The sequence below is a fragment of the Ochlerotatus camptorhynchus genome, unplaced genomic scaffold (genome assembly GCF_037179485.1).
Source record: "Ochlerotatus camptorhynchus isolate MF236.1 unplaced genomic scaffold, CSIRO-AGI_Acam_v1.1 ptg000109l, whole genome shotgun sequence".
Taxonomy (NCBI): Eukaryota; Metazoa; Arthropoda; class Insecta; order Diptera; family Culicidae; genus Ochlerotatus; species Ochlerotatus camptorhynchus.
Window position 1 is genome coordinate 7,390 of NW_027040599.1, and position 26,888 is coordinate 34,277.

General features: G+C 38.9%; 3 protein-coding genes across 3 annotated transcripts in view; 1 reads left to right on the top strand and 2 right to left on the bottom strand.

Annotated features, from left to right (window-relative positions):
• Positions 1–1,767: 1,767 nt before the first annotated feature.
• Lamtor5 (Late endosomal/lysosomal adaptor, MAPK and MTOR activator 5) lies at positions 1,768–7,355 on the bottom strand. The gene is made up of 4 exons (XM_065219752.1): positions 7,218–7,355; positions 7,095–7,156; positions 1,917–2,031; positions 1,768–1,856 (listed from the first exon to the last, which is right to left on the bottom strand). The coding sequence occupies exons 1-4, from the start codon at positions 7,250–7,252 to the stop codon at positions 1,802–1,804; spliced, it is 267 nt and encodes an 88-aa protein (XP_065075824.1). The 5' UTR covers positions 7,253–7,355; the 3' UTR covers positions 1,768–1,801.
• A 6,493-nt stretch (positions 7,356–13,848) lies between these two features.
• On the bottom strand, positions 13,849–14,700 carry LOC135699453 (uncharacterized). Its single transcript, XM_065219715.1, has one exon. It carries the CDS (start codon positions 14,698–14,700, stop codon positions 13,849–13,851), a length of 852 nt encoding a protein of 283 aa, XP_065075787.1.
• Positions 14,701–15,373: 673 nt separating this feature from the next.
• The window catches only part of LOC135699463 (zinc finger protein 585A-like), a 45,231-nt gene continuing 33,716 nt past the window's right edge, over positions 15,374–26,888 (top strand). Inside the window, exon 1 of the mRNA XM_065219743.1 lies at positions 15,374–15,722. Coding sequence (XP_065075815.1) covers positions 15,415–15,722 — 308 coding nt within the window. The 5' untranslated portion in view covers positions 15,374–15,414. The remainder of the gene's footprint in view (positions 15,723–26,888) is intronic.

Sequence of the window (26,888 nt, forward strand, 5' to 3'; positions counted from 1 at the left end):
ACAAAAGAGAAAAGGGATTTTTGTCATTGGTCGATGGCGTGGCTGTCTTAAGCATTTCTGCAAAAGACCGCCTGGAACGTTCCTTAAGGGAGCGTTTCATTTTGTCCCCGAGCTGTTTGTACGCCGGGCACGACGAGAGAGCATGAGGAGGAGTTCCGTTGCAGTACACGCATTTTGGTGCAGTAGCTGCGCAGGCGCCATCCTCATGCTTCTCCCCGCATGTGGAGCAGCGTGCCTTGTTGCCGCAGTGGGAGGCCGTATGTCCCAACCGCTTACAATTCTGGCAGTTCATGACCCGAGGTACAAACAACCGCACAGGAAGACGAAGTTTTCCCAGCTCGATGTATTGAGGAAGGGCAGATCCAGAAAAGGTCACCCGAAACGAGTCTGTGGGGGTAAAACTCTTTTTACCCTCGCTGAGCGATACTGACTTCATTCTATGAACGGCCAGTATCTTTACCGGAGGAAGCAAGGGGTTCTTGAATCGGCCAACCGCTTGCTTCTCCAGTATCTCGGGGTTCAGGCTCGCCTCAGTGACCACACCTTCGATATCCACATCAGAGGCTGGAATGTACACCCTATATTCCAGTGTGAAAAACTGGGAAACAGCAATTTCATTGGCCTGTTTCAGGTTAGCGACGGTCACACGAAGTTTGTTGTGCCTAACCTTCGTTATTTCGGTCACGGCAGAGAATCGCTTTGTCAGATCATCAGATATCTGAACAACATTCAAGGGTTTGTTTTTGGGCTGAAAATAGACAACCCATGGGCCAGTCGAGTCATTCGGGTAGGCCCGCAATCTGGAGCTTTTCTCAGCCTGCCCATTGTCAGACTGAGACGACGAACCATGGATGACATCATCATTTTTCTTAGATGAATGGTCATCCATGTCGTCTTCTGACAAAACATCCATTTTGTTCAACTAGTGGGAGCGCAAAATGCTCTCCCACTGAACGCACAGATACAATACACAGAAAACACTACAAACACAGAAATACAAAATGAAAATTTAACTAATGGGGGAGGAAAAGAAACAAAAAAAAACAAAAACTTATCTGATAATCCTATACTACTACCACCGAGCGTTATATGTGTAGGCGTTTACACAGATGACTGGGAAGCGACGCGCAGCGTGGATGACCTTCGCTGTGGTGCACTTGATCGAGGCGCACACAGGCGCACGATGATTGATGAACGATGAAGATGTAGAAACGGGTGCTCACACTCGATGATGATGATACGTGCGCGGGTATGCGTAAGCGCGTATGCGTGACCACGCAACGATGATGCCCAAATTGGTTCGCGAATTTCCAATAGCACGGATTACTCTTTCCGAAAATGACACTTTCTACTAAAAAAAACTCACTTTTCGATCAATTTACCGGGAACTATGCTTTCTCACTTAGTGAGAAAAAAAACTGATAATTTATATCAAGCGAATACCGAGAAAACTTCCAAAACAACGGAGCGCGAAACAAGTCGACCGTACTTCTTGCTACGACGCAGTGAATGGGTCCCCTGATCCTGATAACCCAAATTATAGAACTATTCCACCAATGGTTTGGATTATACCCCGAACACATCGTTAAGCGAAATAACCATACACATTTTATTAGGGATATGATCAACATACAAGACAGTACGAGCAGTTGCCGCTAGCAAAACGGTCCTATGTTAATGTGACTTCTATAGGACATGAGACTGTTACGCGTGTAGGTATAGGTTAAATTAATATTAATGGATTTTTTCGAAGCTGAGAATAAAATATTTAATTTCAAACAATGAATATTATTATTAAGGTTTATTTTTGTTTGTACACAGCTCCAGTGATACCGTTTTTATGGATAATGCATAGCCTAAGATTGAAACATATAGTGAACATTTATAGTGATAAAGAACGCAACAAAATCACTTACTTGTCCCCAACTTCCATCGACACAACAGGAGCATTGCAGTTCGGATCCAGCTGAGATGCTTGTTCGGAAATGGCTACGATAATTCCAGCTGATTTTTCTGATGCGTTTCCCCTCGCTGTGAACAAACATATAAGTAGGCAATTTTATCAAATGAAGTCAATTTAAAAAAAAAAATTATTTTTTTTTGCTCGTTTTGTTTTCCGTCGATCTTGTTTTCCGTGCTGAGCACCAATGCTACCGACGCCAGGGAGGCAGCTCCCACACCTGGACCACACCTATCGACCCATCAACTCATGAACCAGGGACCAACGGCTTTACTTCCCTTCCGAAGGAAGGCGTGATCAGAGACGTTATGCCTCAGAACATCCCGGCGGCGTCGACTGGGATTGAACCCAGGCCTGCTGGGGTGAGAGGTAATCACGCTTACCACTACACCACCGGCGCCGCTAAGAATAAAATAGTAATTAAAAGTCGTAAGATTAGTGCTCATAAGTGTACTTTGTTTTGCTTTACTAGGTTTAATGCTCCGATGTATACAGTTATTGTTAAGGTTTGACAGGTTAAGGTGATACAATCTGCTATTACGAGATAAACTAGCCAAAGAACTAATAATCTCGCTAATGAAGCTTGCAAAACAAAACTGCTTTCCCACACGCAGAGGATTTTCATCTAGTTGAAACAAAAAATATATTTTTTGAACTCAACAATTCGATATTTTTGTTTAAAAAATTGGTTATTGTTGAATCAACAATATTTTATTTTAAATTCAAAACAACATATTTTTAATTTAAAAATATTGTTTATTCAACAACAACAAATTTTGATGCATTTTGTCAATGTAATCAAACGCAATCAGCAAAGTGTGCGCCATTATGTGACAGTAATCAAAAATAAAAGTGGTGGAAGAAATGACCGCTTGAAATTGTGGAGGTTCTCAACAGACATGTACTGTAAGCCGCGACCGAACAGCTCTCTGTATTTTAGGTAATAATTATATTAATGTATTCAATACTTAAATCACATAAAATACATTGAAAAGCATCATTGTTCTTTTAAAACAGAATGTTTTTCCATCAGACACAGAAAAGGAATATCATTGAGCCAACAAATTAATATTGTTGATTCAAATAATACAAATACTTGATTCAACAAATAAAAATTGTTTCGCTATTTCAAAGAAAATAATTTTTGATCAATGATTTAAAATTAAAATTATTTTCTTTGAAGACAATAAAAAAATTGTTGGTGTCAACAATATTTATTGTTAGCCGGGAGATAACGATTTTTGACGTAGAACTACGTCTTTGTCGACTATACTGGGGTGCAAATCAAAAAATATGTGTGGTGAAGGAGTGCTAGGTTTTGAACGCTTGTAACTTTGTCATTTATAGATGAAATTAAAATTCAAATACGCCAATCGATAGGATATTACATTACAAACCTGAAATAAATATTTTTCCAATGTTTCTGTAATTAAACTTCTGAAAATGTACAAATGATAATTTTATCACTGTTTTCATGAAATAAACCTTTTTCCCAAACCCAGTCATCATAAACGAATACCACTTGGTTGCACATCATTCTGCTTGAACCTGAAAAGATATAAATCAGCGCTGCTCTCCTGTCTCTGCTCAACAAACCAATCCCACCAAGGTGGTCATTCTCTAAAACAGGCCTGATAGGACTAGGAACTGTAATTAATAATAATTGAAATTTCACAAGAACTAAAGTTGAAAATACGCATCTGTGTCACTTGATAAGTTATACATGTAAACCACACAAATTCAAGAAATATAGATCATTTAAAGTCAAAAAAAAAAGTCAAAGTCCTGTCTCTGCTCATTCCCGCTTCGGACGGCGTGGCACTAAGTCCTGCAGCAAGCAGGACTAAGTCAGCGGCTAAAGGTGGATCACGGCGTGTCCGCCACAATGAGGAATGAGACTTGAAAAAACGTGCATGTAAAACATTCTGCCCCTTAACAACCTCTTCCCCTCCCCCCTTATCAATTACCCGAAAAAGAAATGGACTTCGACGATCATTTTTTTTTTCCGGGAAACGATTTTTAAGCAAACCACTATTATGTATAAACAATTAATTTTTTACATGCAGAGCCGATATTTTCAAAAAACCATTGCTTAACAGGAGACATACACTCGATGGATTACCAACAACTGACTGTAAAACATATCTGGTACCTCTATATATGCAATTATATTAACATCCATAGTCCATCCTATTTTACATATTCTGTGCAAAAGAAACTTTCTGCTCCGCCCATTCATAAAAAAACGGCGGGAAATCCTATCAGGTTTGGTTGCACATCGGTCTGCTTGAACCTGAAAAGATATAAAACAGCGCTGCTGTCGTGCTTTTGCTTATTGTCGCCTTGGACGGCCAAAAAGGCGAAATAACGTGCCTATGGTTACTTGGGTCACCAACGCCCCACAGATGCTACGGAGTTGGATAGCTGGGTAGGAAATGAGTCAGGACTCGCTTAAGCAGGTTATGTGACCATAGTAATTGTTTTGTTTTGGAGGAGCTTGGGAATAAACCCACATGCTTCTACTCAGTAAGCAAAAGCGGTAGCGGTCAAACTAGTCGAGCTCCTCAATTTTTATTCAATTCCAATCCTGTTTAAAATAAAACGTAAACAAACAAAAAGAAAAGGTCTCCCTTGAATTAGCGAATTTACTCCTATATATGGCTGAATTATCTAATATTGAATAATTATTGTTTACGATAATTACAGGAAAATATAAAATAAAATATTGACTGCAGACAAAACGTGACTACACCCAAGTAGCATTGCAAGTTTTATGGAGGTTTTAAAGCATTCTACAAGTCTTAATCATGATCTCAACAAGATATTCTCACAAAGGTATTTCACGCAGCTATTATGCAGGGTACACTTTTTTCTACCTATCTTTCTATTAGGCCTATTGACATACGTTAGCTTCGAAACTTCGAATATTGAATCTCTTGTATTATACGCTATTGACCATATAACAAAAATAATATGCAAAAATAAAATAAAATTTTAATAAAATATTATGTAAAATTTTTACTAGAAGATCACTAATTTATTGGTGAGAAGTTTCTAATAAGCCCTCCCAGTTCCTCTGTATACATAACAAATCTGATACTATAATCAGAATTGTTCAGTCTGCATTAAGCAGCCAATTTCATCATGGAAGTTCTATTAACAACCAAGAATTAATCGTTTGAGGCATACGGAAGCATTATGAAGGTGATATGTTTCACTTATGGGAAATCATCATAGTTGCAGATGTAAAGAGACTAAACATAAGCCCTTTGCTTCAGTACCGTTAACCTCCATGTATATGGGCAGGGTGAAACCAATACAGAATATAGGTAGTCAAAATTAAAATATATTTCTCTGTGTGATGTTTGCTGCGACGCAAATATGTTGATGCAAATTTAATGCCTGAAACCAGATTTAATCTATGACAATCTACTTGTGCACCAACTTCCCAAACGTTAACAAATTTCGAAATACTATCCTGGGACTAGTGCTGTGACGATATCAATAAGTTCGATTCTATCGATAAATATCGGGTCTAAATTATCGATACAATAACCGATATTTGAAAAAAAAAATGGTTCTACCTTCTACCGTCGTTGGTTTTATCTCCAGTTGAAGGATCTGGTAACAAAGAATTTGTTCGTGACAAGCCAATGAGAAAGATCTCTACCGCTAGTTTGGTAGGGAGTTATCACGAGGGAATGGTTCAACGCAATAATAACCGAAGGATAATCAAGTGGACGACTCATTTTGTATGGAAGAAAATTGATTTGTAGTAGGTACGTGAGGAGTGGTATCGAACTAATGACATGTGCTATTTTTCGGTACTTAACTTACTTAGGACAAGTAAGAATAGTACGTTTCCATGTTTGTTTCAGGTGGCTCTGAAACTTCTGTCAAATATTTCAATCTTGGTTTCTTGGGAGCTTTTTTTTTCGAAAACGAGGCGAACTTTGAGCGATGTGCCTCGAAAAATGGACAGAATATTTTAGTTTGTGTGATGTCGATGTTTTTGATTTTCCAAATGCATTATAAAGTTGGAAGGGAATGAAATATGTTTAACCTTCCTAATGCATTAGGAAAGAGTTTCATATTGTGCATTAGCGAGACAAAAAAGACCCAAATTGCAACTTGCTCCCAAAAATCAATTTTTGAACCGATTCTCACATTGTATTTTTTTTTGTAAAGCTTCATTTGACAGCAATTTCCAAATGCTAGGAAAAGTCCTAAAATTTCAGGTCTCTATCATATTTCGTTACAAAGTTACAGCTTTTTAAAGTGACGCCGGGTGAAAAAACCCTAATTCACTAGCAAGTTTAATGCATTTTCTATTAAATATAGGAATCGGACCCGATATCGATACTGAAAATCCGATATCGAAATGATATCGATATTTTCAGAGACCGATATCGATATTATCGATAACTACGATAACTGGGACCACATTATGACATTATTACATTGTATCCAAGACGAAACGACTTTTTCATACAAGCGTTCATACAGCGGAGCCGGTGGTGTAGTCATGATTACCTCTTATGTTTTGAGGCATAACATCTTTGATTACGCCTTCCTTAGCAAGGGAAGTGAGTCGATGGGTCGATAGGTAGGGTCCAGGTGTGGGAGCTGCCTCCCTGGCGTCGGTAGCATTAGTGCTCAGCACGGAAAACAAGATCGACGGAAAACAAACCATGGAAAAAAAAGCGTTCATACGAAACACGCTTCGTAAAGGTCCCTGGTTTGAAGTTAACATTTAAAAAATTCGAAAACATTTTCTTCGTTCAAACCCTAAATTATGTTAATCAAAATTAATTTAGCAATACAAAAAACATTTGTTTGCTGATCATCTGGATAACTAACTGACGTAAGTATGTATCTATGAAACATAAAGTTCGTGAGCTCATCTTCTCTTAAAAAAATAACCAAATAGATGTTGTAACTTATCAATGTGTGCATCATAGTTTTCTTAATCTTGGCTGTTGATTTTGTGAAGTAAGTACATAATAGGTATTCTCACAGGGTAATCGATAACCGTCGATAACGTCTGTAATGTAAATTCACCACAGTCGATAGTTTATTTCTCTGAGTTTAGGAGTAATCTATCGTTTTTGTAATACCTAATAAATTAACGTACCTCCTATACATAGTCCTTGATTGTTGGCCAGGAGACATCCTAGATTTCCTGGAGTGGCCATCCTTAAACATGAAAAAAAATTCAGATTTGTCGACTTGTGAAATTACTCAAGCAAATTATTACACTTTGTCCAAAATTTGATCAACTTGCTCTTCCATATTCAAAGCAGTATAGAATGGTTATAGATTTACAGGAGATTCTGTTGATAACAGAGTATTTTCTTTTGTTACAATCGCAGTATCACACTCCACCTTCAACAGTTTCGCTCACTATAAACTTCTTTGATGTTTGCGTAAATAATTCAGTGCCAACATTTCAAAGGGGCGTAATTGCATTTGTAAACAATGGCTTTAGTCGTCGATTTCTCGCGAATAAAAGCTCACTCATGAAAAATAATGACACCAGCAGGTAGAGGAATGTTTCCTCTTACAGCTAGCATTGTAATTTTGGAGAGGTAAGATTTCATTCGTGAGAAATTGACGGCTAAAGTCATTGTTTACAAAAGCAATTACGCCCCTTTGAAATGTTGGCACTGAATTATTAGTTTGACGTTTTGGTAAATTATTAGTATACACGGTAACCGCAAAATACCCAATAATGACCACAAAGTGAGCATTTTCGAGGGAAACTGGGACTACCCATTAAATGAGTAAAATTTTACCCATTTAGGAGTTTTTGAAACTACAAACATATAAGTAAGTATTTATTTCTAGACAAACATTTCAAATGGTCCTATCTGTCATTGAAGCTGATTGGAGAAAAATTGATTTGAACTTTTGCAATATATTTTTAAATGCCATTTTTAATTACGACATAAAACGATAATCTTTTGTATTCTCAAATGCATAGGAAACACATAGAATTCGACTGAAGTGTATGTTTCTTCGTTTTATTCATAATTTTCAGATTTAATTCGTGGTTTTGTTACATAGGACCTTTAGCTTTTTTCAGTATCAGTTAGGACCTGTCAAATTGGTCTGATTGCAAAGTTAATGTTACTTAGGACCTTGGTGAGAAGACGGTTTAAAGGTCAGATAATTACAACTACATCATTATTTGTAATTGTTGATGGGCTTAAAACTACTATTCTGCCAATTTATTAAGTAAACAACATTTATAATAAGAACTTGTCCATTATTTTTTTCTGATGTATGCAGGAAAAATGTAAGTGTATGGAAAATTTGCATATTTTTTAATATTCGGTATATTTTTATAAACAAACTCTATTTTTTTCATTCTACATCATTCGTTTTACATTTATTAGCTCAAGCTGTTCATCAATAATTTACATTCATTCATGTTATTCGATCAAATCTACATCGCTGTCCTCCAGTAGATCGAGATCCCGAGCGAGATCCACATCAAAGTGGTCTACAACCGTATTATTGTTCTTCTTCCTGTTTTTTTTCTGTTGCAATGTTGCAAAATAATCTTTTTGCTTGACATATGGCATCATTTTGCGTAAATCGTCCAATTTAGCACTTGGCAATTCAAGTGGTTGATCCGCAATTGGATCGAAATCCTCGTCCAAATTCACGCTTGTAATATCGCATGTCGGATTTGACAGAATTTTGAATAAGCTTTTGCCTTGGTGTACTCCTGGAATCGCAATTAATTCGTCAACTCCATACCAGAAGCAGAGCGATTGATTACAGGCATCGTAAATGAAACTTTCTCATATCCCACTTCCCAGTTAGATGTTGGATCCATAGGAATTTCTAAAGCTTCATGTTCATATTAGTATAGCATTTCCAACTAACTATTATGAGTTTTAGTTTTTCTATTCCACGTGAAACACGAGATGAAACAAAGGTCCTAATCTCGGTCCTAATAGCATTTGTATTTTATTTTTTTTTTGTTGAATTAAAGAGCCTGAATTCATAAAATAAATTCAAGCTCTTTAGGTTGAATGACAGATTGGACTGTAAACATGTTTAAGGTCCAATCAGAGAGCTGTGCGATATTATAAAAACTTTCAAATTGGACGTTTTTTTCACATATTTTTATAATTTTCTGAATATTGATAATTAAAATTTCTAGAACAATACTTAGGCTGTGAACCATTTGCCGAGTTAAATTTAACTCGTGGTTAAAAGTGACATTTCGAAAGTTATTTTCTATGTTCGAAAATCCCCGTGCTGTCGATCGACCGGTTTTTGAGCCACAGTTGTCAAAATTTAACTTCTTGTCTGTCAGAAATAACCATGCTCGGATAGCACGGTTAATCGATAACTTTCCATCTGTCAAATTTTAACCAAAAGTTAAAATAATCCACCAAATGGTTCAGAGCCTTATAGAGATGGTGACCCGCATAAACGCGAACCATAAATTGACCTTACCTAAAATGGTTAAAAATTGTTTATAATCCCTGCTAAACTTTAACTGAAATGGTTATGGAACTTTACATGAACGTTTAATGATAAAGTTTCAACCTTATGTATTATGGTTTTTTGGAACTGGACCTTACAAATAATGGGCTGTTAAGAACCATTACCATTCTAAATTCTTGTTTTCTCCATACATTTTCAGAAAGAGAACTATATAAGAACGTTTTTACTTATGATTTGAGAACATTAATGGTAATGGTTATGGTAGTCAGTAAGGTCCATTAATGGTTTTGTATTATCGCTCAACTTTACGTGGAATATATCGTGAATTGGTAATCAGTAAATTACAGGCAACCAATTCGCGATATATTCCACATAAAGTTGATCGATGTTACAAAACCATTCGTGGACCTTACTGACTACCATAACCATTACCATTAAAGTTCTCAAACCATATGTTAAAAGGTTCTAATATAGTTCGCTTTCCGAAAATGTATGGAGAAAACAAGAATTTGGAACGGTAATTTATTTATTTATTTATTTATTTATTTATTTATTTATTTACATCAACAGGCTGGATGAAGCCCCAATGATTTAAACCTTATCAACTATGGTAAAAAAAAAAAAAAAAATACATTCAAGCATGGTCATAACATAAAAAAAAAACATTAAAAAACGTATATCTTATAGTCAATATCTTAACTCCTGCCGGCGAAAAACAGAAGAAAACTTTCGACGAAGCGCATCACGGGAGAGATGAAAGTCGAAAACAGATGCAACTCTGTTGAATGTTCTCTGCAGTCCGCAAATCGCACCGTACGCTCCATAATTTGTACGACGTAGAGGCAGTCTTAGCATAAGGTTATTACGAAGCGGTCGGGGTTGAACATTCAGGTCAATTTGCCTCAGGATAGCCTCACAATCTGTCCTTCCTTGTAGGATATCGGCCACGGTAAGGGCTCTGTTTGTGTCTCTTCTAGTCCGGAGAAATTCTAGGTCGATAAGTTGACAACGGCTTTCGTAGCTTGGTAATCGAAACGGATCGTTCCAAGGCAATCTACGCAACGCAAAACGAAGAAAGCGACGTTGAACAGATTCAATTCTCTCGGCACCGTTGTTGTAGTTTGGGTTCCAAACCGCTGAACAATACTCAAGCGTCGATCGAACAAGCGAACAATAGAGAGATTTTAGACAGTAGATATCAGAGAAGTTTTTAGCTATCCTAAAAATGAACCCTAAAGTTCTTGACGCCTTATCAACAACATATGCAATGTGTTGCTTGAAAGAAAGCTGCGAATCCAAGATCACACCCAAGTCTTTCACCTGATTCACGCGTTCGATTGTCGAGCCAAGCAGGTCATAGCTAAATATTATCGGTTGTTGTTTTCGTGAGAACGTAATAGCGGAGCATTTGGCTGGGTTCACTACCATTCTGTTTAACCTGCACCAACTAGCGAATACATTCAGTTGACGTTGAAGAAAGTGACAGTCAGCAATGGAGCAGATTCGTAGGAAGATTTTGAGGTCATCTGCATATGATAACCGAGGAGCTTCGATGACCAGATGCACGTCGTTGAAGTACAGTATAAAAATTAACGGTCCCATGTGGCTTCCCTGAGGTATACCTGATGTGGCGAAGAAGCTAGCTGATCTGCAATCTCCTATGGCGACTTTTAGTTGCCGACCGGTAAGATATGATCGAAACCAACTCAGAAGATTACCGCATACACCGAGCCTGCCGAGTTTAGCAATTGCAATAGCATGGTTCAACTTGTCGAATGCTGCGGATAGGTCTGAATAAATAACGTCCGTTTGAACCCGATCCGACATGCTTTCGGTTATATACGATGTGAGACACAGCAGATTGGTAGTTGTAGAGCGGCCGACAGTAAACCCATGTTGATCAGCACTCAAATACTGCTTGCAATGGGACAGCAACGGTTCCATAATCACTAGCTCGAATAGCTTCGAAACGGCACTTAACGATGTAATTCCTCGATAGTTATCCACAGCTCGTTTCCTTCCTTTTTTGTGGACGGGAAACATGTGCGCAAATTTCCAGCAAGATGGAAATATGCCACCTGAGAGAGACATTCGGAACAGGCGAAGAAGCGGAATTAACAAGCTAGCAATATGTCTCTTCAAAAATACAGATGGAACTCCATCAGGTCCAGGATTGAAGGATGACTTGAGCAGAGTCGCGGCCTTAGAAATCATTTCTGCATTAACATCAATTGCACCCAGCGTTTGATCGTTTACTGGAACGTTCCTGGCAGCCAGGTTAATATGGTCGTCAGTTAGTGTCTCATTAGTGAATACACTGGAAAACTTTTCGGAAAAAAGGTGGCATATATCCTGAACAGTGGCAGCAACTTCTCCGTTGAATTCCATAGACGATGGGAGGCCGGATTCCCTGCGTTGCTCGTTCACGTAGTTCCAAAAGGATTTCGGGTGTAGCTTAAGTTTGCGCTGGATGCCTCGTTGGAAACTTGAAAAGCATTCACGACTGACTCGCTGGTACATGTGATTCAGCCTCACATAATGTAGTTTCAGAGGAAGCGTGCGATACTTCGTAAATCTTCTCAATGCTGCTCTCTTGATTGACTTCAACCTACGTAGCTCTCTCGTTTGCCAGGGAGGGTGAGACACTTTGTGGTGAGTTCTTTTCGGGACGTGTCTGTCAATGACATATGCCAAGACATGTGAAAAGGTTTGCGCTGCAGCCTCAACGTCATCTGGATCAAGGATGTTCTCCCATACCATGCTAGACAATACATCTATGATGCTACGGTGGTCAGCTTTACGGAAGTCATAAGAAACCGTAGCAGTATAGTCGCCAAAATCACGCACGAGTTTGTCCTCAACAGTGACAATTAGAGGAGGGTGATGTGGAACTGGCTTAGTTAGTGCACAAGGAGCCGAGGAAATTGATGGAGCCCTGTCCTGTGTGCTCACGAAGCAGAGGTCCAAACTACGACCATTTTCATTAACTACATGGTTAATTTGAGAAAGCGTCGCTGCGCTGTAGTTGTCGAGAAGGCTAATAGCTCCTGCGTGAAATGTAGAGCTATCAGGATCTGGATACAGGAATCCGCTATGAGATGGACTCCACGAAACGCCTGGCAGATTGAAGTCACCAAAAATGAATATCTCATCAACTGGAGTGGAACTTTCGACAACTGTGAAAACTGACCGACAGTGAGTATCGATGAGTTCATTGTCGCGGACTCGATCAGGTGGAATGTACAGAGCGCATAGAAATAGTGTGCGATCACCCAGATTGATGGCTGTCCAAACCTGCTCCACATTGTTCCATGAATCGTTCTCGATGGCCTTTGCCTCCAACCCGCTACGGACAGCTACAAGGACACCTCCACCAGTAGATTTACGGCTGTTGTTAGGATTCCGATCGCAACGAAAGACCTCGTAGTCAGGACCGAAGACTTGACTGGAAAGCGTTCGATAATCGAGCCACGTTTCGCACAGGACAATAATATCGTAGCAACGATCCGATACAGCTAGGCGGTATTCTTCAACATCAGAATTCATTCCACCGGCGTTTTGGTAGAAGATCACGACGTCCTGCTTGCGGCAAGGAATCGAACGACTGCTCTCCCTGGAAATCACAGATACATCAGGCAATAACTGACCATCATCAAGTCTCATTGGATACTCGCCATAGTGAGTGGGTTGGAAGACCCCCTCTCCGCATCCGACAGCAGGTCCGGAACGACTATGATGAACGAAGGCTGCTGATGGCAGGACTGAGACGGAGGGATTGGGGGCTTCCATGGGGCTTTCTACGACGCGTTCCGGGTTTCCAGGATTAGGAGTTACAGAGGCATCATCACAATGACTAACATAGTTAGAATTGCTGAAAATTTGATCGGCATCAGGCAGTGAATAGTTAATATATTGATTGTACTTGCTTGTAGAGGCAAGGTGGAAGACTCCTGATTCATATCCAGCCACAGGTCCAGGACGACTATGCAGAACGCTGGCGGGAATCGGCACGACTGGGCTGGAGTAACCAGGAGCTTCCAAAGAGCGGTCTATTGTGCGTCCCGGAGATGAATTAGGATTGTTCGAACAGTAAAGCGGATGTTGTGAATGAGCAGTATCAGAAGTGCTTCTCAACTGGAAACAGCCGCCAGGTGCTTGAAGCGTTGCACTGGAACACGGAAACTGATCAGGCAAATGACTGTAACTAATGTATGCATACTTGCCTGAAGACGATGCTTGGGAGACCCCACCACCGAACTCGACCGCAGGGCCAGAACGACTCTGATGGCAGGAAATAGAACGACTTTGATGGCGGGAAACAGCTAGCGCGACTGGATCGAGTGGTTCGAGGTCTCCCATAATGCGACAGGCATTGCGTTCTGGTCTACAGCGCTCCGATTCACAACGCAAAATCCAATTCTGAATCAGCAGACTGGGTCTAGTCCGGAAATGGGAGTTGAGAACTCGGAAGGTCCCGTAATAGGAGAGATCGTGATGGTAGGCGTGTTCAAACGAGGCAACCACATGTTTTTTGAACCGTCTTCAAATTCACGGAACAAAATTCCTTTCGGCCATGTATCCGATCTAAGAGCAGCTTCGCGTAGTTTGGGATCCATTCCGACTTTGTACGAGATGAAGCTCATACGGCTGATGTCGGATCCTTTTTTGACTAGCGGCACAACCTTAATCGGATCTTCGCACTGTACACAACCTTTCACCAGCTTCTCGATTGATTCCGATTTCACGCTAGGATGAATACGAGAAAGGTACAGCCAAAACAGCTCGGTGGGTTCAGGGACAGTAAGGACCTCGGTAAAGGCATTGTCACCTGTTACTGCTTTAGAACCACCAACAAGTGGTTTGCCTGTGAGCGAGCCTTCATCGCGGCGCCGTTTTAATGGCGGTTGACGCATGAAATCAGAGTTTGTCGGAGTTGTCAATGCGATTCGTTTTGATAGCTGAGCGATCTGCTGTTCTTGCTTAGCCATTTCCTTCCTAAGCTCAGTGTGTGCGATTTCCTGTCTCTCGGTGATAGAATTAATCACACTGCCAAACGACGAGACGGCAGTTTTGAATCGAGCACATTTCATCAGCTTCGCGCACTCGTTACACATCCAAAACAGGTTCGGGCTAGTATGGACAATGTTCAGAAAAGCCTTATTCAGCTTTGTGCCGCCACACTTTAGGTGAATCATCCTGTCGCAAAAAGCCATGCAGGAGACGGATTCTTCGTCGCCTTTAACAGGCTTAGCGCATTGGTCACAGGCGGAAGTCATGCTGACTCAGTTTCCAAAAGTGATTTAGAGACAGCGGTGGAGATGCTCTAATACGCAAAGAGGAATTGGATTCTCGAGATCGCCCACTGCTATACGTGTACAATATGTCCGATTGGATAATGTTTTCACTGTTTTCACAACACAAAATATGCTCTAATTGGCCGATTATCGTAACGAACTACACTTTCCACTAACAACCAGTACAATATTACAAGTATACCGAACGGAAAAACACGAATAACGATAGCCCGTGTGATAAAAAAATGACAAATTTAGCAGCGCAAAATCACGACGATGTGAATAACAACAACTATATTGAATTTGGTTCTTAACAACCCATTATTTGTAAGGTCCAGTTCCAAAAAACCATAATACATAAGGTTGAAACTTTATCATTAAACGTTCATGTAAAGTTCCATAACCATTTCAGTTAAAGTTTAGCAGGGATTATAAACAATTTTTAACCATTTTAGGTAAGGTCAATTTATGGTTCGCGTTTATGCGGGGAGCTCTGCAGTACAGAGAAGCATTAAACTCGATTTGTTTACAAATGTCAAATAGTACCTTTTGAAATGTTTATCTAGCAATGTTTGCGTAGAATTTGTTTTTGTTTTGATTGTCAAATTTGTTTACGTTCATTTCGGTTCGATCTTGATTTGTTGATTTTTAGATAAAAGTTGTGAAAATTTGATTTAAATTATTCGTGATAATATAATGCCTTCTAAATGTTCCGTGGCTGGCTGTTCTGTATATGGAAAAGATGCAAGCTACAAGCTATTCAGAGTTCCAGCTGTTACCAGCCGATCGGCTGGAGAAGAAAAGCAGTATCAGCAACTTCGACGCTTGCGGTGGCTCAAAAATTGCAATTTCCATCTAACGTCGTCGACATTATTGGTGTGTGGTCGACATTTTTATTCAAAAAAACCAGCTGATTTTCAAGAAACGAAAAATATCGACTGGGTGCCAACATTAAATCTTCCCGGAGCAAGCAAAAATCATGTTCCGGATGTTGCGTATACACAGTAAGTAATTATATAGTATCCCGCATAAACGCGAACCATCACATGACCTCACCGATAATGGTTATAAATTGTTTATAATCCCTGCTAAACTTCAACTGAAATGGTTATGGAACTTTACATGAACGTTTGTGTGATAAAGTTTTAACCTTATGTATTATGGTTTTTTGGAAGCGGACCTTACAAATAATGGGTTGTTAAGAACCATTACCATTCCAAATTCTTGTTTTCTCCATACATTTTCGGAAGAGAACTATATTAGAACGTTTTTACTTATGGTTTGAGAACATTAATGGTTATGGTTATGGTAGTCAGTAAGGTCCATTAATGGTTTTGTATTATCGCTCAACTTTACGTGAAATATATCGTGAATTGGTAATCAGTAATTTACAGGCAACCAATTCGCGATATATTCCACATAAAGTTGATCGATGTTACAAAACCATTCATGGACCTTAGTGGTTACCATAACCATTACCATTAATGTTCTCAAACCATAAGTTAAAAAGGTTTTAGTATAGTTTTCTTTCCGAAAATGCAGGGCTGTTACAACAGGCGCGGATTTCGCGAATTTCGCGGATTTCGCGATTCTCGCGGATTTGTCGCGGATTTGAATTTTCAGTCGCGAAAATCGCGGAATCATTAAATGATGTCGTGAAAATCGTGAAGGGACTGATGTGCTGTCACAAAAATTGTGGAATTCATTGTAATCTTTCCGTCCCGGATTATTTTGCTGTCATCAATTTTGTTGTTCATTTGGCTCTCAATTTTTTACCGGTTCAAACCAAACACCCTGCAAATAATCGATATAGATGATCTCAATTCCAAAGTCACATCGGATTTACACGGAAATTCCCTGAGGTCTGTCCAATGTGAGACATTTTCCTTTTTTTCCATTATGAACATAACATTTTTCGTTGTCAAATCATAAACGAATCGTATATATGCGAGCAATTGCCATGTATACCGGATATTCTTGGTTCTCCAAATCGTCCTGGAGTTCAGTTGATTTGTTCTACTATATCAACCAAGACTCCAGTAATGTCTGTAGTATCGAAATATATCCAAACAGATTCAAAGTGTCTATGTGGATTGTACCCGACCTATTGCTACGTATACAAGATGTAATAAGTTCTGAAATAATTTGGGATATTAGATTATTTTTCTACTAGATCACCCAAGACTAATTCAATATCTGTAGTATCGAAATATGCCCAAATAAATTTGCAGTGTCTATGTGGATCATGCCAACCTATTTCCGTGTATGCCAAATGTATCCAAATCGATAATTCGATACTACAGATATTATCCTAGTCTTTGTTGATCTAGTTAAACAAATCATCTGAACTGCAGGACGATTTGGAGAACCTAGATCATCTGGTATACGTGTAAATAATTAAACATTATCCATATAGACACTATGAATCTGTTTGGATATATTTCGATACTACAGACTTTATCCAAGTCATGGTTGATCTAGTAGAATAAATCATCTGAACTCCAGAACGATTTGGAGAACTTAAAACATCTGGTATACATGACAATAGTTCATGCATGATCCACGTATACACTGTGCATCTGTCTGGAAATATTTCGATAGTAATGACATTGTCCCAATCTCGGTTGATCTAGTAGATCAAATTATCTGAACTCCAGTACGATTTGAAGAACCTTGAACATCTGGATTACTCGGAAATAAATCATGCATGATCCACATAGACACTTTGAATCTGATTGGACATTTTTCGATACTACAGACATTATTGCAGTCTTGGTTGATCTAGTAGAACAAATCAACTGATGTCCTGGACGATTTGGAAAACCTATAATTTTTCTGTATACATAGTAATAAGTCGTGCATGATCCATAAAGTCCCATATATACGATTCGGTTATTATTTGACAACGAAAAGTGCTAGGTTTACATTAGAAATAAAAAAAATCATGAAAATGTCTCACCATTTGACAGAACTCAAGGAATATCCGTGTAAATACACAACCGTGACGTGACCAACAAGTGTGACTTATGAAACTATGGTAATTTCTCGATTATGTGCAGGGTATTTGGTTTGAATACGTCAGAGACGCAAAGGTTAAATTAAAAAAAAATGCATTTCAAATGAAAATGCATTTTTTTTAAAATAATGTTTCATCAAATCTAGGCCGGTCCCAGACAACCAGAATGCACGTATATTCAAAATAGTTTTCGTGATGTACAGACATATATACAAACAAATAATTCGTATAGAATGCAAATAAATGGCTTATACGTACAAAAGTGGAGGCCATATACGTGCATATTTTAATTTAATTTTAAACGAGTTGATTATACATCATATTCGATTTAATCTGTAATAACAAATTAATTTTGAAAAGTCTTACGATGTAATCCGATTTAATTTATGATACAGTACGACGGAAAAATGAGTCATCGCATAAAAGTCGTAAATTTGCATTCTATACGATTTAACTTAAACATAATGCGAGGTACGCCATTCTTATAAGCGATTTTGACTTAAACTGTAGGAATTTACGATACTGTCTGTACATTGTTATACGACTTATGGTTGTCTGGGGTATTATTCAATAGAATCTTATAATGTAAGAGTGTTTTAAGATGTTCACTAATTACTCAGAATTTATACTATACATAAATAACTGAAGATGATCAATGCTATTTAAAAAAAAAATCAAAGGTTACAAAGGATACTCCTTTAGCTCAGTCGGTAAAGGCGCAGCTACAAAGCAAGTCCATGCTGGAGGCGACTGAGTTCGATTCCCGTCCGGTCTATTAATTTTTCGGGTTGGAAAATTTCTCTACTTTCTTTGGCATAGGATGGTACAGGCATAGGAAAGCTCTCAATTAAAATGTGAAAGTACTTCAAAGAACACTAAGTTGAGAGCAGGCAAAAATCTAATATACTACTATATAAGCAATAGGCTTGAAATGCCATGTAGTAGTATACAAATGCTATTTTTAGACAATGAAAACAGTTTTTTTTTTGTCGCGGATTAGTATTTGAAGTCGCGGATTTCTTTTGAGAAATCGCGGATTTCGCGGATCAAATTTAGAAAATCTTGTAACAGCCCTGAAAATGTATGGAGAAAACAAGAATTAAACCCATTAATTTTATTGTTTTTCTATTGTTGGAAATCCATACTGTATATAACGTATTGTAGATGATTCTGTGACACTACCCCGAATGTCACTACCCCGAACGCCGTTACCCCGAAAGCTACTACCCCGAATGTCCTACTACCCCGAATGGCCATTACCCCGAATACCCTACTACCCCGAATGACCATAACCCCGAAATTAAGACAAACGGAAGAACAGCATGCGATTAAAAGGATAAGGATTGTGCTACATTTCCCCGAATGCCATATCCACGAAAAAAAAAAGTTAGGAATTTTTCAACCTTGGCAATTTTCTTACTATATATTGAGCATAGTGAGCAGATTGCAACCCACCTTAAATTTCAAACCATGCAAATGGAAGATTTAATATGAGATTAACCCAACTACCAATTAATTTGCTTCGAGTAGCTAGAAACCCATTCCCAAAGCACAGGATGCTCACTATGCCCCTCTTTTCCCTATATTAATGTATTGAGCCGTTTAAAGCATTTTCATTTTTATATATAGAATAATAATCCAAAACCAGTATGCTTGTTTTCAGTTCATTTATTATTCATCATTATTTGATTTGTTTCTTGGAACACCGTTGAGAAATTCTTCCTTTTTTTTAGACATGAGCAGTTCTTTGGAGTTTTGAGGTTTTCATACTTTTAAACACTGGAATGTAATTGTAGAAGGAGAAAAAGTAATTTAATAAACAGTAATTGGAATTTTTTCCTTCTTTTGATCATGAGCTATTCTTTCAAACTTAATTGGACCAGAACATGATTAAAAATAATAATAAGTAATTTTAGAAAATAAATGGATATTTTTTCTTCTTTTCATGAACTATGGTTCAATTTAATACGAAAGAACAGCTCATGAAGAAATTAAGGGAAAAGAAATCTTTATTGGATATTTCTCCTTCTTTTCAATATGAGCAGTTCTTTCAGAAGGAAAATGGGAATATTCTCATCTTAGAATATTCGATTATGAAGGAATATTATTATATTTTCAATCCATTTGTTGAAGTGTCACTAAAGAGGGAAACTTCAATGCAGAACATGTGAATCTCATACACCCAGATCGCTGTGTGAAGGATTATAATGCCTTTGGAAAAAAATCTGCTTGTTTTTACTGCTAATAATACCAGTTACACCGATTCTATAACATTCCCCAGAATGTACCATTCCCCAGAAAAGATGATGAAATTAGTAATTTATCACTTTTTTTTGTCATTTTATATTGTTATATATTCAAAGAAGGGAATATTTCCTTCTTTATCGTATATCCAAAGAATTTATTATTTCCTTTTGTTATATTTCCAAAGAAGGGAATATTCCCTTCTTTATCATATATTTAACGAATTAATGATGTTCTCTTTTATACATATGCAAAGAAGGAAATATTCCCTTCTTTATCGTATATCCAAAGAATTAATTATTTCCTTTTCTTATATTTTCAAACAAGGGAAAACCCTTTGATCCATTAAGGTCTCCTAAAACCCCTTGACCCATTAAGAAGTTTTTCTCTTCTTTTTATATATGCGAAGGAAGATTCCAGAAGTGACTATAATAAACAAAAATACAGCTTACAGCTTTTGGAAATGGATTCGGGGTAATGGTCATTCGGGGTAATGGGCATTCGGGGTTGTGTACTATTCGGGGTAACGGCGTTCGGGGTAGTGTACCGTTCGGGGTAACGGCGTTCGGGGTAGTGACATTCGGGGTAGTGACATTCAGGGTAGTGTCACAGAACCATTGTAGATATATTGCAATAACAATAATTTCAATTTACTTGTATGATATATCTTATACTAGCTGAGTGCCCGGCCTTGCTTGGGATTCAATATAATCTTGAGTGTATGCACCGAATAAAAAAAGCATGCTATATTGTACGTAACCCCTCCCCCTCTTACCTAAGGGGCTAACCCTATGAACATCTCCTTATACCTCCACATGCCAAATTTGATTCCATTTGCTTGATTAGTTCTCGAGTTATGCAGAAATTTCTGTTTCATTTGTATGGGAGCCTCCCTCCCCCTTACAGAGGGGAGAGGGGTATCGAACCATCATAAGAACCTTTCCTGGCCTCAAAAATACCTTCATTCAAATTTTCACGCCGATCGGTTCAGTAGTTTCCGAGTCTATAAGGGTAAGACAGACAGACAGACAGAAATTCATGTTTATATATAGATAGATTGATAGATAGATGAAATATCGATGGTTGGCAATAGATTTAGTTGTAAATGTATCTTATTTTATGGTACTTGTAAGGTTATTTTTTTTTTCGGGGAGAGAGATGCTTTATTGGGAAACGTGCAGCAAACTTCCTTAAGCACGGAAGTCGTCCTAATCGAAACATCATCCACCATTTGCTGTTTTGTTGACCTAATGTGTGCAGTTCAATTAGTTTTATTAGCTCGCGTTCACGCGGTAGCCAACGGAAGCTGGAATCCACATAATTTCGCAGCTCTTGAATGGATTTTCCTTTCAAGCGTTCGTTGAAGTAATCGCTTAAAGGGTGATACGGTCAAAATTTGGTCAAGGGAAAACGCGTGTAAATCGGTGAAATCGTTTATTTAAAAAATCAAATTAAATTTCTTTTTCAAGTTCACTTAGTATAAAATTCAGGAAAAATATTCAGTTAGGCTTCCGCTTTTCCAAATCCGAATTGCCGGGCCTTACGCTTGACCCCTGCCATCAGATTTTGTACACCTTGTCCACCTTCTTCGCCGCAGAAAGCCAGTTTGCCTTGAACTGCTGCTCGCCCTTAGCAGTTTTTTTGGTCTTCTTTAGGTTCCGCTTGACAATAGCCCAGTATTTCTCAATTGGGCGGAGCTCTGGCGTGTTGGGAGGGTTCTTGTCCTTGGGAACCACCTGCACGTTGTTGGCGGCGTACCACTCCATGGCCTTTTTACCGTAATGGCAAGATGCCAAATCCGGCCAAAACAGTACGGAACAACCGTGTTTCTTCAGGAAAGGCAGCAGACGTTTATTCAAACACTCTTTCACGTAACTTTCTTGGTTGACAGTCTCGGAAGCTATGAAAATGCTGCTTTTCAAGCCACAGGTACAGATGGCTTGCCAAACCAGATATTTTTTTGCGAACTTTGACAGTTTCATGTGCTTGAAAACATCTGCTTCCTTTCCCCTTCCTTTTGCCGTATAAAACTCCTGTCCCGGAAGCTGCTTGTAGTCGGCTTTGACGTAGGTTTCGTCGTCCATTACCACGCAGTCAAACTTCGTCAGCATCGTCGTGTACAGCCTCCGGAATCGCGCTTTGGCCGTCGTATTTTGTTTATCATTGCGATTTGGAGTCACTACCTTCTTGTAAGTCGATAGTCCGGCTCGTTTTTTGGCTCGATGTACGGTTGTAGACGATACACCCAGCTTATTTGCGGCATCTCGGAGAGAGAGGTTAGGGTTTCGCTTGAAACTACCGGCAACTCTCTTTGTCGTCTCAGCGGCTTCCGGTTTTCGATTTCCCCCCGATCCAGACTTCCTGGCTGTCGACAAACGTTCCCCAAACACTTTAATTACATTTGTAACGGTTGATTTGGCAACTTTTAGCGATTTTGCCAACTTTGCGTGCGAGTAGCTCGGATTTTCGCGATGCGCGAGCAAAATTTTGATACGCTGCTCTTCTTGCTTGGACGGCATTTTGACAACTGAAGAGTGAATTCCAAAATCAAAATAGGAGCAACATTCTACACACACACACCTTCAAAATGAGGGGTGTTCAGGTTTTTTAAATGCAAAATTGAAAGAAATACGTCAAGTTGATATTGACCAAATTTTGACCGTATCACCCTTTAGATCGAACGATTCTAGCTTCTCTGCAACTCGCTTGTCTTCGTCGTATAAAGAACATTAAAAATCAAATTGAGGATCTCCGCAGAACAGTGACATACCTGCAGAGATGCCAGATCTACGAAAATCTCCGTAGATCTACGGATTTGACAAATTTTTGCGGAAATACGGATCCGTAGGCAAAATCTACGGAATCCTGTACAGTTTCTATGGACTTTTTTTTATTCAGTTTACGTCAGATTACTAGTTTCCTCCCTTCATAATCAAATTTTACGATCTAGAGTATAATCTGATTCTGAAGGGAAAGAAGCATAAAGTAAAATACACCCCTGCAACTTGTCAACCGTTTTCTTGCTCGCTTTCCAAAGCAACGAAAATACACAACGTGCTACAAGCAGAGCTGATAAATATCACGATTTTCATGTGACAATGAGAAAACTGGTCCTCTCACTATCACGAGACAAAACTACCTATCATGAGCTTTCTTGTCATTTTCCAACGACCAAGCACTCATGAGAATAATCCTCGTGCGGTTTTGACATCAATATTTCTAACTGTTTTAGACGAATTTAGACTAGCAACAGTATGTAATCGGTAAATGAATATATTTTTAAGATTTTAGCGGTACAAGTAACAATAATATCAATAAATGAGCTTATAATTACGATGATCTCAACGGCGCCGGTGGTGTAGTGGTAAGCGTGATTACCTCTCACCCCAGCAGGCCTGGGTTCAATCCCAGTCGGCGCCGCCGGGATGTTCTGAGGCATAACATCTCTGATCACGCCTTCCTTCGGATGGGAAGTAAAGCCGTTGGTCCCCGGTTCATGAGTTGATGGGTCGATAGGTAGGGTCTAGGTGTGGGAGCTGCCTTCCTGGCACGTCGGTAGCATTGGTGCTCAGCACGGAAAACAAGATCGACGGAAAAAACAAACCAAAAGAAAAAAAAAATTACGATGATCTTAACACTGTCACGTCTGAAATGACAAAAAATATCGATGAGAACTATCTCTGTAAATATCGCGTGAAATCTTTCATTGAAAATGACATTTGTCAGCCCTGACTACAAGACCCAATTACCGAGCTGTACCTGGAGTTCCTTAATTTAATTCTGCTGATTGTCGACAAGCTTTTTCAAGCAGAAAAGCCAGATATCATATCCATGCGCTCTACTGTGACACGAAAAGTAAACCAAATCTTGGGCTATTTCGTAAAACCTCAAGTTTTGCTCGCTGCTTTTAATCCGAAAGAGCTCAGATTAGAAAACAACGATTTCAAACTATTGAGTGAAATATACTTTGGCGTTAAAGTATCAGTCCTCATCAGCTCCGTAAAATACGACAGGAAACATGAGCTGGTTAAGCAAATGCTTAAACGATTGCAATTGGATAACGTGGTATTCAGGAATCTAACCCTCTTGGAGCCGTAAAAGTAGAAGGGTCTGTGTCTAGGGGCACGAACGGAAGCTTGACGTAGGACCGCTAGAGGACGGAACAAATATGAACATTTAGTTCTTTTAATTGATCAATCATCAATTATCTTAACTCTTTCCGTTTTTTATTTGTAAGCGTATCAAATTTGTAGTATTTATTTCAAGGAGAAAGTTGATGAAGAGAATCCAAGGGACTGTCAACTTGAGTATTTTCGATTCATCTACTCGACTTTAAAAGATGTATTTTGATTTTTTTGAATTTTTCTGGAAAATGGTAGGACGATGATTAATCTCACCAATACATTCGGGCCTACAATTCCACACCTTCTATGGAGACCAGGTTGAGCCTTGATAGCTAGCTGCTTGCGGGAACTGATGACCTTGACAAATGTCCAAAAAATACTTTTAACAAATTTATGGTGGTCCTGAAAAGCACCGTTTTGTAGTGATGGTTGAGTAATGCTGAGCTGAGCACGACGAGCTACTGCTTCCGATCCTAGCCTAGCGGTAGGACTTCTTCCTCCTTCTCTATGGTTTTTTTTTTCCTCTGTTCGGGACATAACACCACTGCGACCAGTAATTTGATCTATTGTAGTATATCCCGTGTCCTTAGTTAAGTGCATGTCGTATTACTCCATCACTATTGAGAAATGATGAAGTATTCGGTTTTGATACAGTTGTCATTCTTGCCTTCATTGCAAGGAATCGATTCTAACAGAAAGGTTCCGCTATTTATACCCTTCGGAGTTGGAACACCCTCCAAAGGCGCGCCCCTTTGTCAGTCAAAATTGGATTCCTTAACAACAAAAACAAGCTATGACACCGATAATGACCATGCATCAGAACCCTAGTCTTAACCACTTCAAACTAGGGAACAACGATTAGAAGATTAGGAATCACATAGGTGAAGACTAACTAACTCATTTTTTCTTTGTTTCAAGATCATCCTCGGTCCAGGCAACCCGAGGACTTATCACTATCAACAAGGCATAAAAAATAACAAGGACTAAGATGTGTTCCTTTGATTACTGAAAAATCCTGTTCCCCTAGTTTGAAGAAGTTAGGACTAGGAATCGGTGGTAGATCTTACATCCCGTAACGTACCACGAAAAGGTGATCTACCCACGTTACGGGGGTAATGGTTGCTCATATGAGCTCTGCAGCTCGCTGCTTGTAGGCAGCCTTTCGTTGTTGTTGTTGTTGTTGTTGTTGTTGAAAGCACTCCTGCTGCTGTTGCTGCTACTACTGCTGCTGCTGGACTGGACACCACCACTTACGGTGATAGAATGAGCACCGTTCAGTGGGACCGCATCGAATACGATGTTTAAGTCTGTGTTAGGGAATGCGCTGTTTTCAGACATTCGGTGATAATTTTTATCACCATTGCAACCACAAACGAAGTGACAGACGACTAACTGGCGAAGAAATCAATTAAAATAATGTGGTTCGCTGTAATAGAATTTTCTTAGAAGTTTGTGCCATCATCCACCAGATGGGATAGTATTTTTGTTTTGGTTTTGCTCAAAGTTGATTTTGTGTACAATGATTCTTTAACAGTGTGCAAAGAGTGCGTATCATTTTGTCATTTTTTTATGCATTTCAGTTTTGAGTAGAGTGAAAGAGATAGAACCAAAACATTCTAGTACATTTGGTGAAAATGCTAGTTCAATCCAGTAGTAGTGTTGCCATGTGGTACAATCCAGTAGTAGTGGTATTGCCATGTGGTACACTGAAAAATTGAAATAGCAGGTTAGTCACCAAAGTTTTCGAGCCGCTCCGTCTGTCACTTCGTTTGTGATTGCAACAGTTGGACATTTGGTTTTTTTCAATAGTGACCTATTGAAAATTAACTAAGTATTCATTTTAGCAGATTGGTAGATAAATTTCCAATCGTTTGGCTTATTTAGAATTAAAATCTATCTGCTATTGGTCGAAACCTGACCTCTTTCCGTAATGCTGGGCATTTTGGTTTTTTGAAATTGCGTGGATCCTGTGGAGATCTATCTAGCCCTGATGTATGTGTTGGTAGAGGGAAAATGTAAACTTTGCGGGAGACGATGTCTTAACACTCGAAAGCAATTTTGTGAAATATGAAGTAAAACAAATCCTAGCTAGTTCTGCATGATGATTTTGTTTGATTTTATTTATTTGTAAAGTCGCCGGGAAATACTAGCTGGCGATTTGTTTTTTTATGATAACTCCTTACTTGAAAATAGACAAAAACTCACAAACAGGCTGCTTTTTCTTGGTAAACAGTGTGATAAAATTTTGGTAACATACAAAAAATTCTATAATCCACATTAAATTTCATATGTAAGCGCCGATTGAAACAAACTTTTCGACGTCAGTACAAGGGTGATTGATTAAACGAAAGAAACGAATCGTGCGGAATGAAAGCCGAGGAAAAACTAATTGCACCAATATATTCAGGCCTACAATTCCACACCTTCTATAGATAGGTTGAGCCTTGATAGCTAGCTGCTTGCGGGAACTTATGACGTTGACCAATGTCCAAATAATACTCTTTAACAAATTTTTGGTGGCCCTGAAAAGGACCGTTTTGTAGTGATGATTGAGTAATTCTGAGCTGGGTATTCAACACGGATGAGGCTGTTGAGCTGTATGTCGTTTGGAGCGAGGGGACTGTGCTGGGGAAACAGCATATGCATGTAGGTAATTGGTGGATTTGTTAGTTAATTCGACGCTTTTGGACAATGCTGGACATTTACCAGTTTTCAATAGTTTCTTGTAGAAAATCAAAATTCAAAAGCATTGTTATCCATGCGCAGCCATATTTCTGATCGATTGG

Excerpts from the sequence above, each read along its gene's own strand:
- Lamtor5 (XM_065219752.1), bottom strand. The coding sequence starts at position 7,252 with ATGGAAGAGCAAGTTGATCAAATTTTGGACAAAGT. Across the intron at positions 2,032-7,094 it reads TCAAGGACTATGTATAGGAG|CGAGGGGAAACGCATCAGAA; the intron begins GTACGTTAATTT and ends GTTTGTTCACAG. Across the intron at positions 1,857-1,916 it reads TCGATGGAAGTTGGGGACAA|GCTATGCATTATCCATAAAA; the intron begins GTAAGTGATTTT and ends TTTCAATCTTAG.
- LOC135699453 (XM_065219715.1), bottom strand. The coding sequence starts at position 14,700 with ATGACTTCCGCCTGTGACCAATGCGCTAAGCCTGTTAAAGGCGACGAA.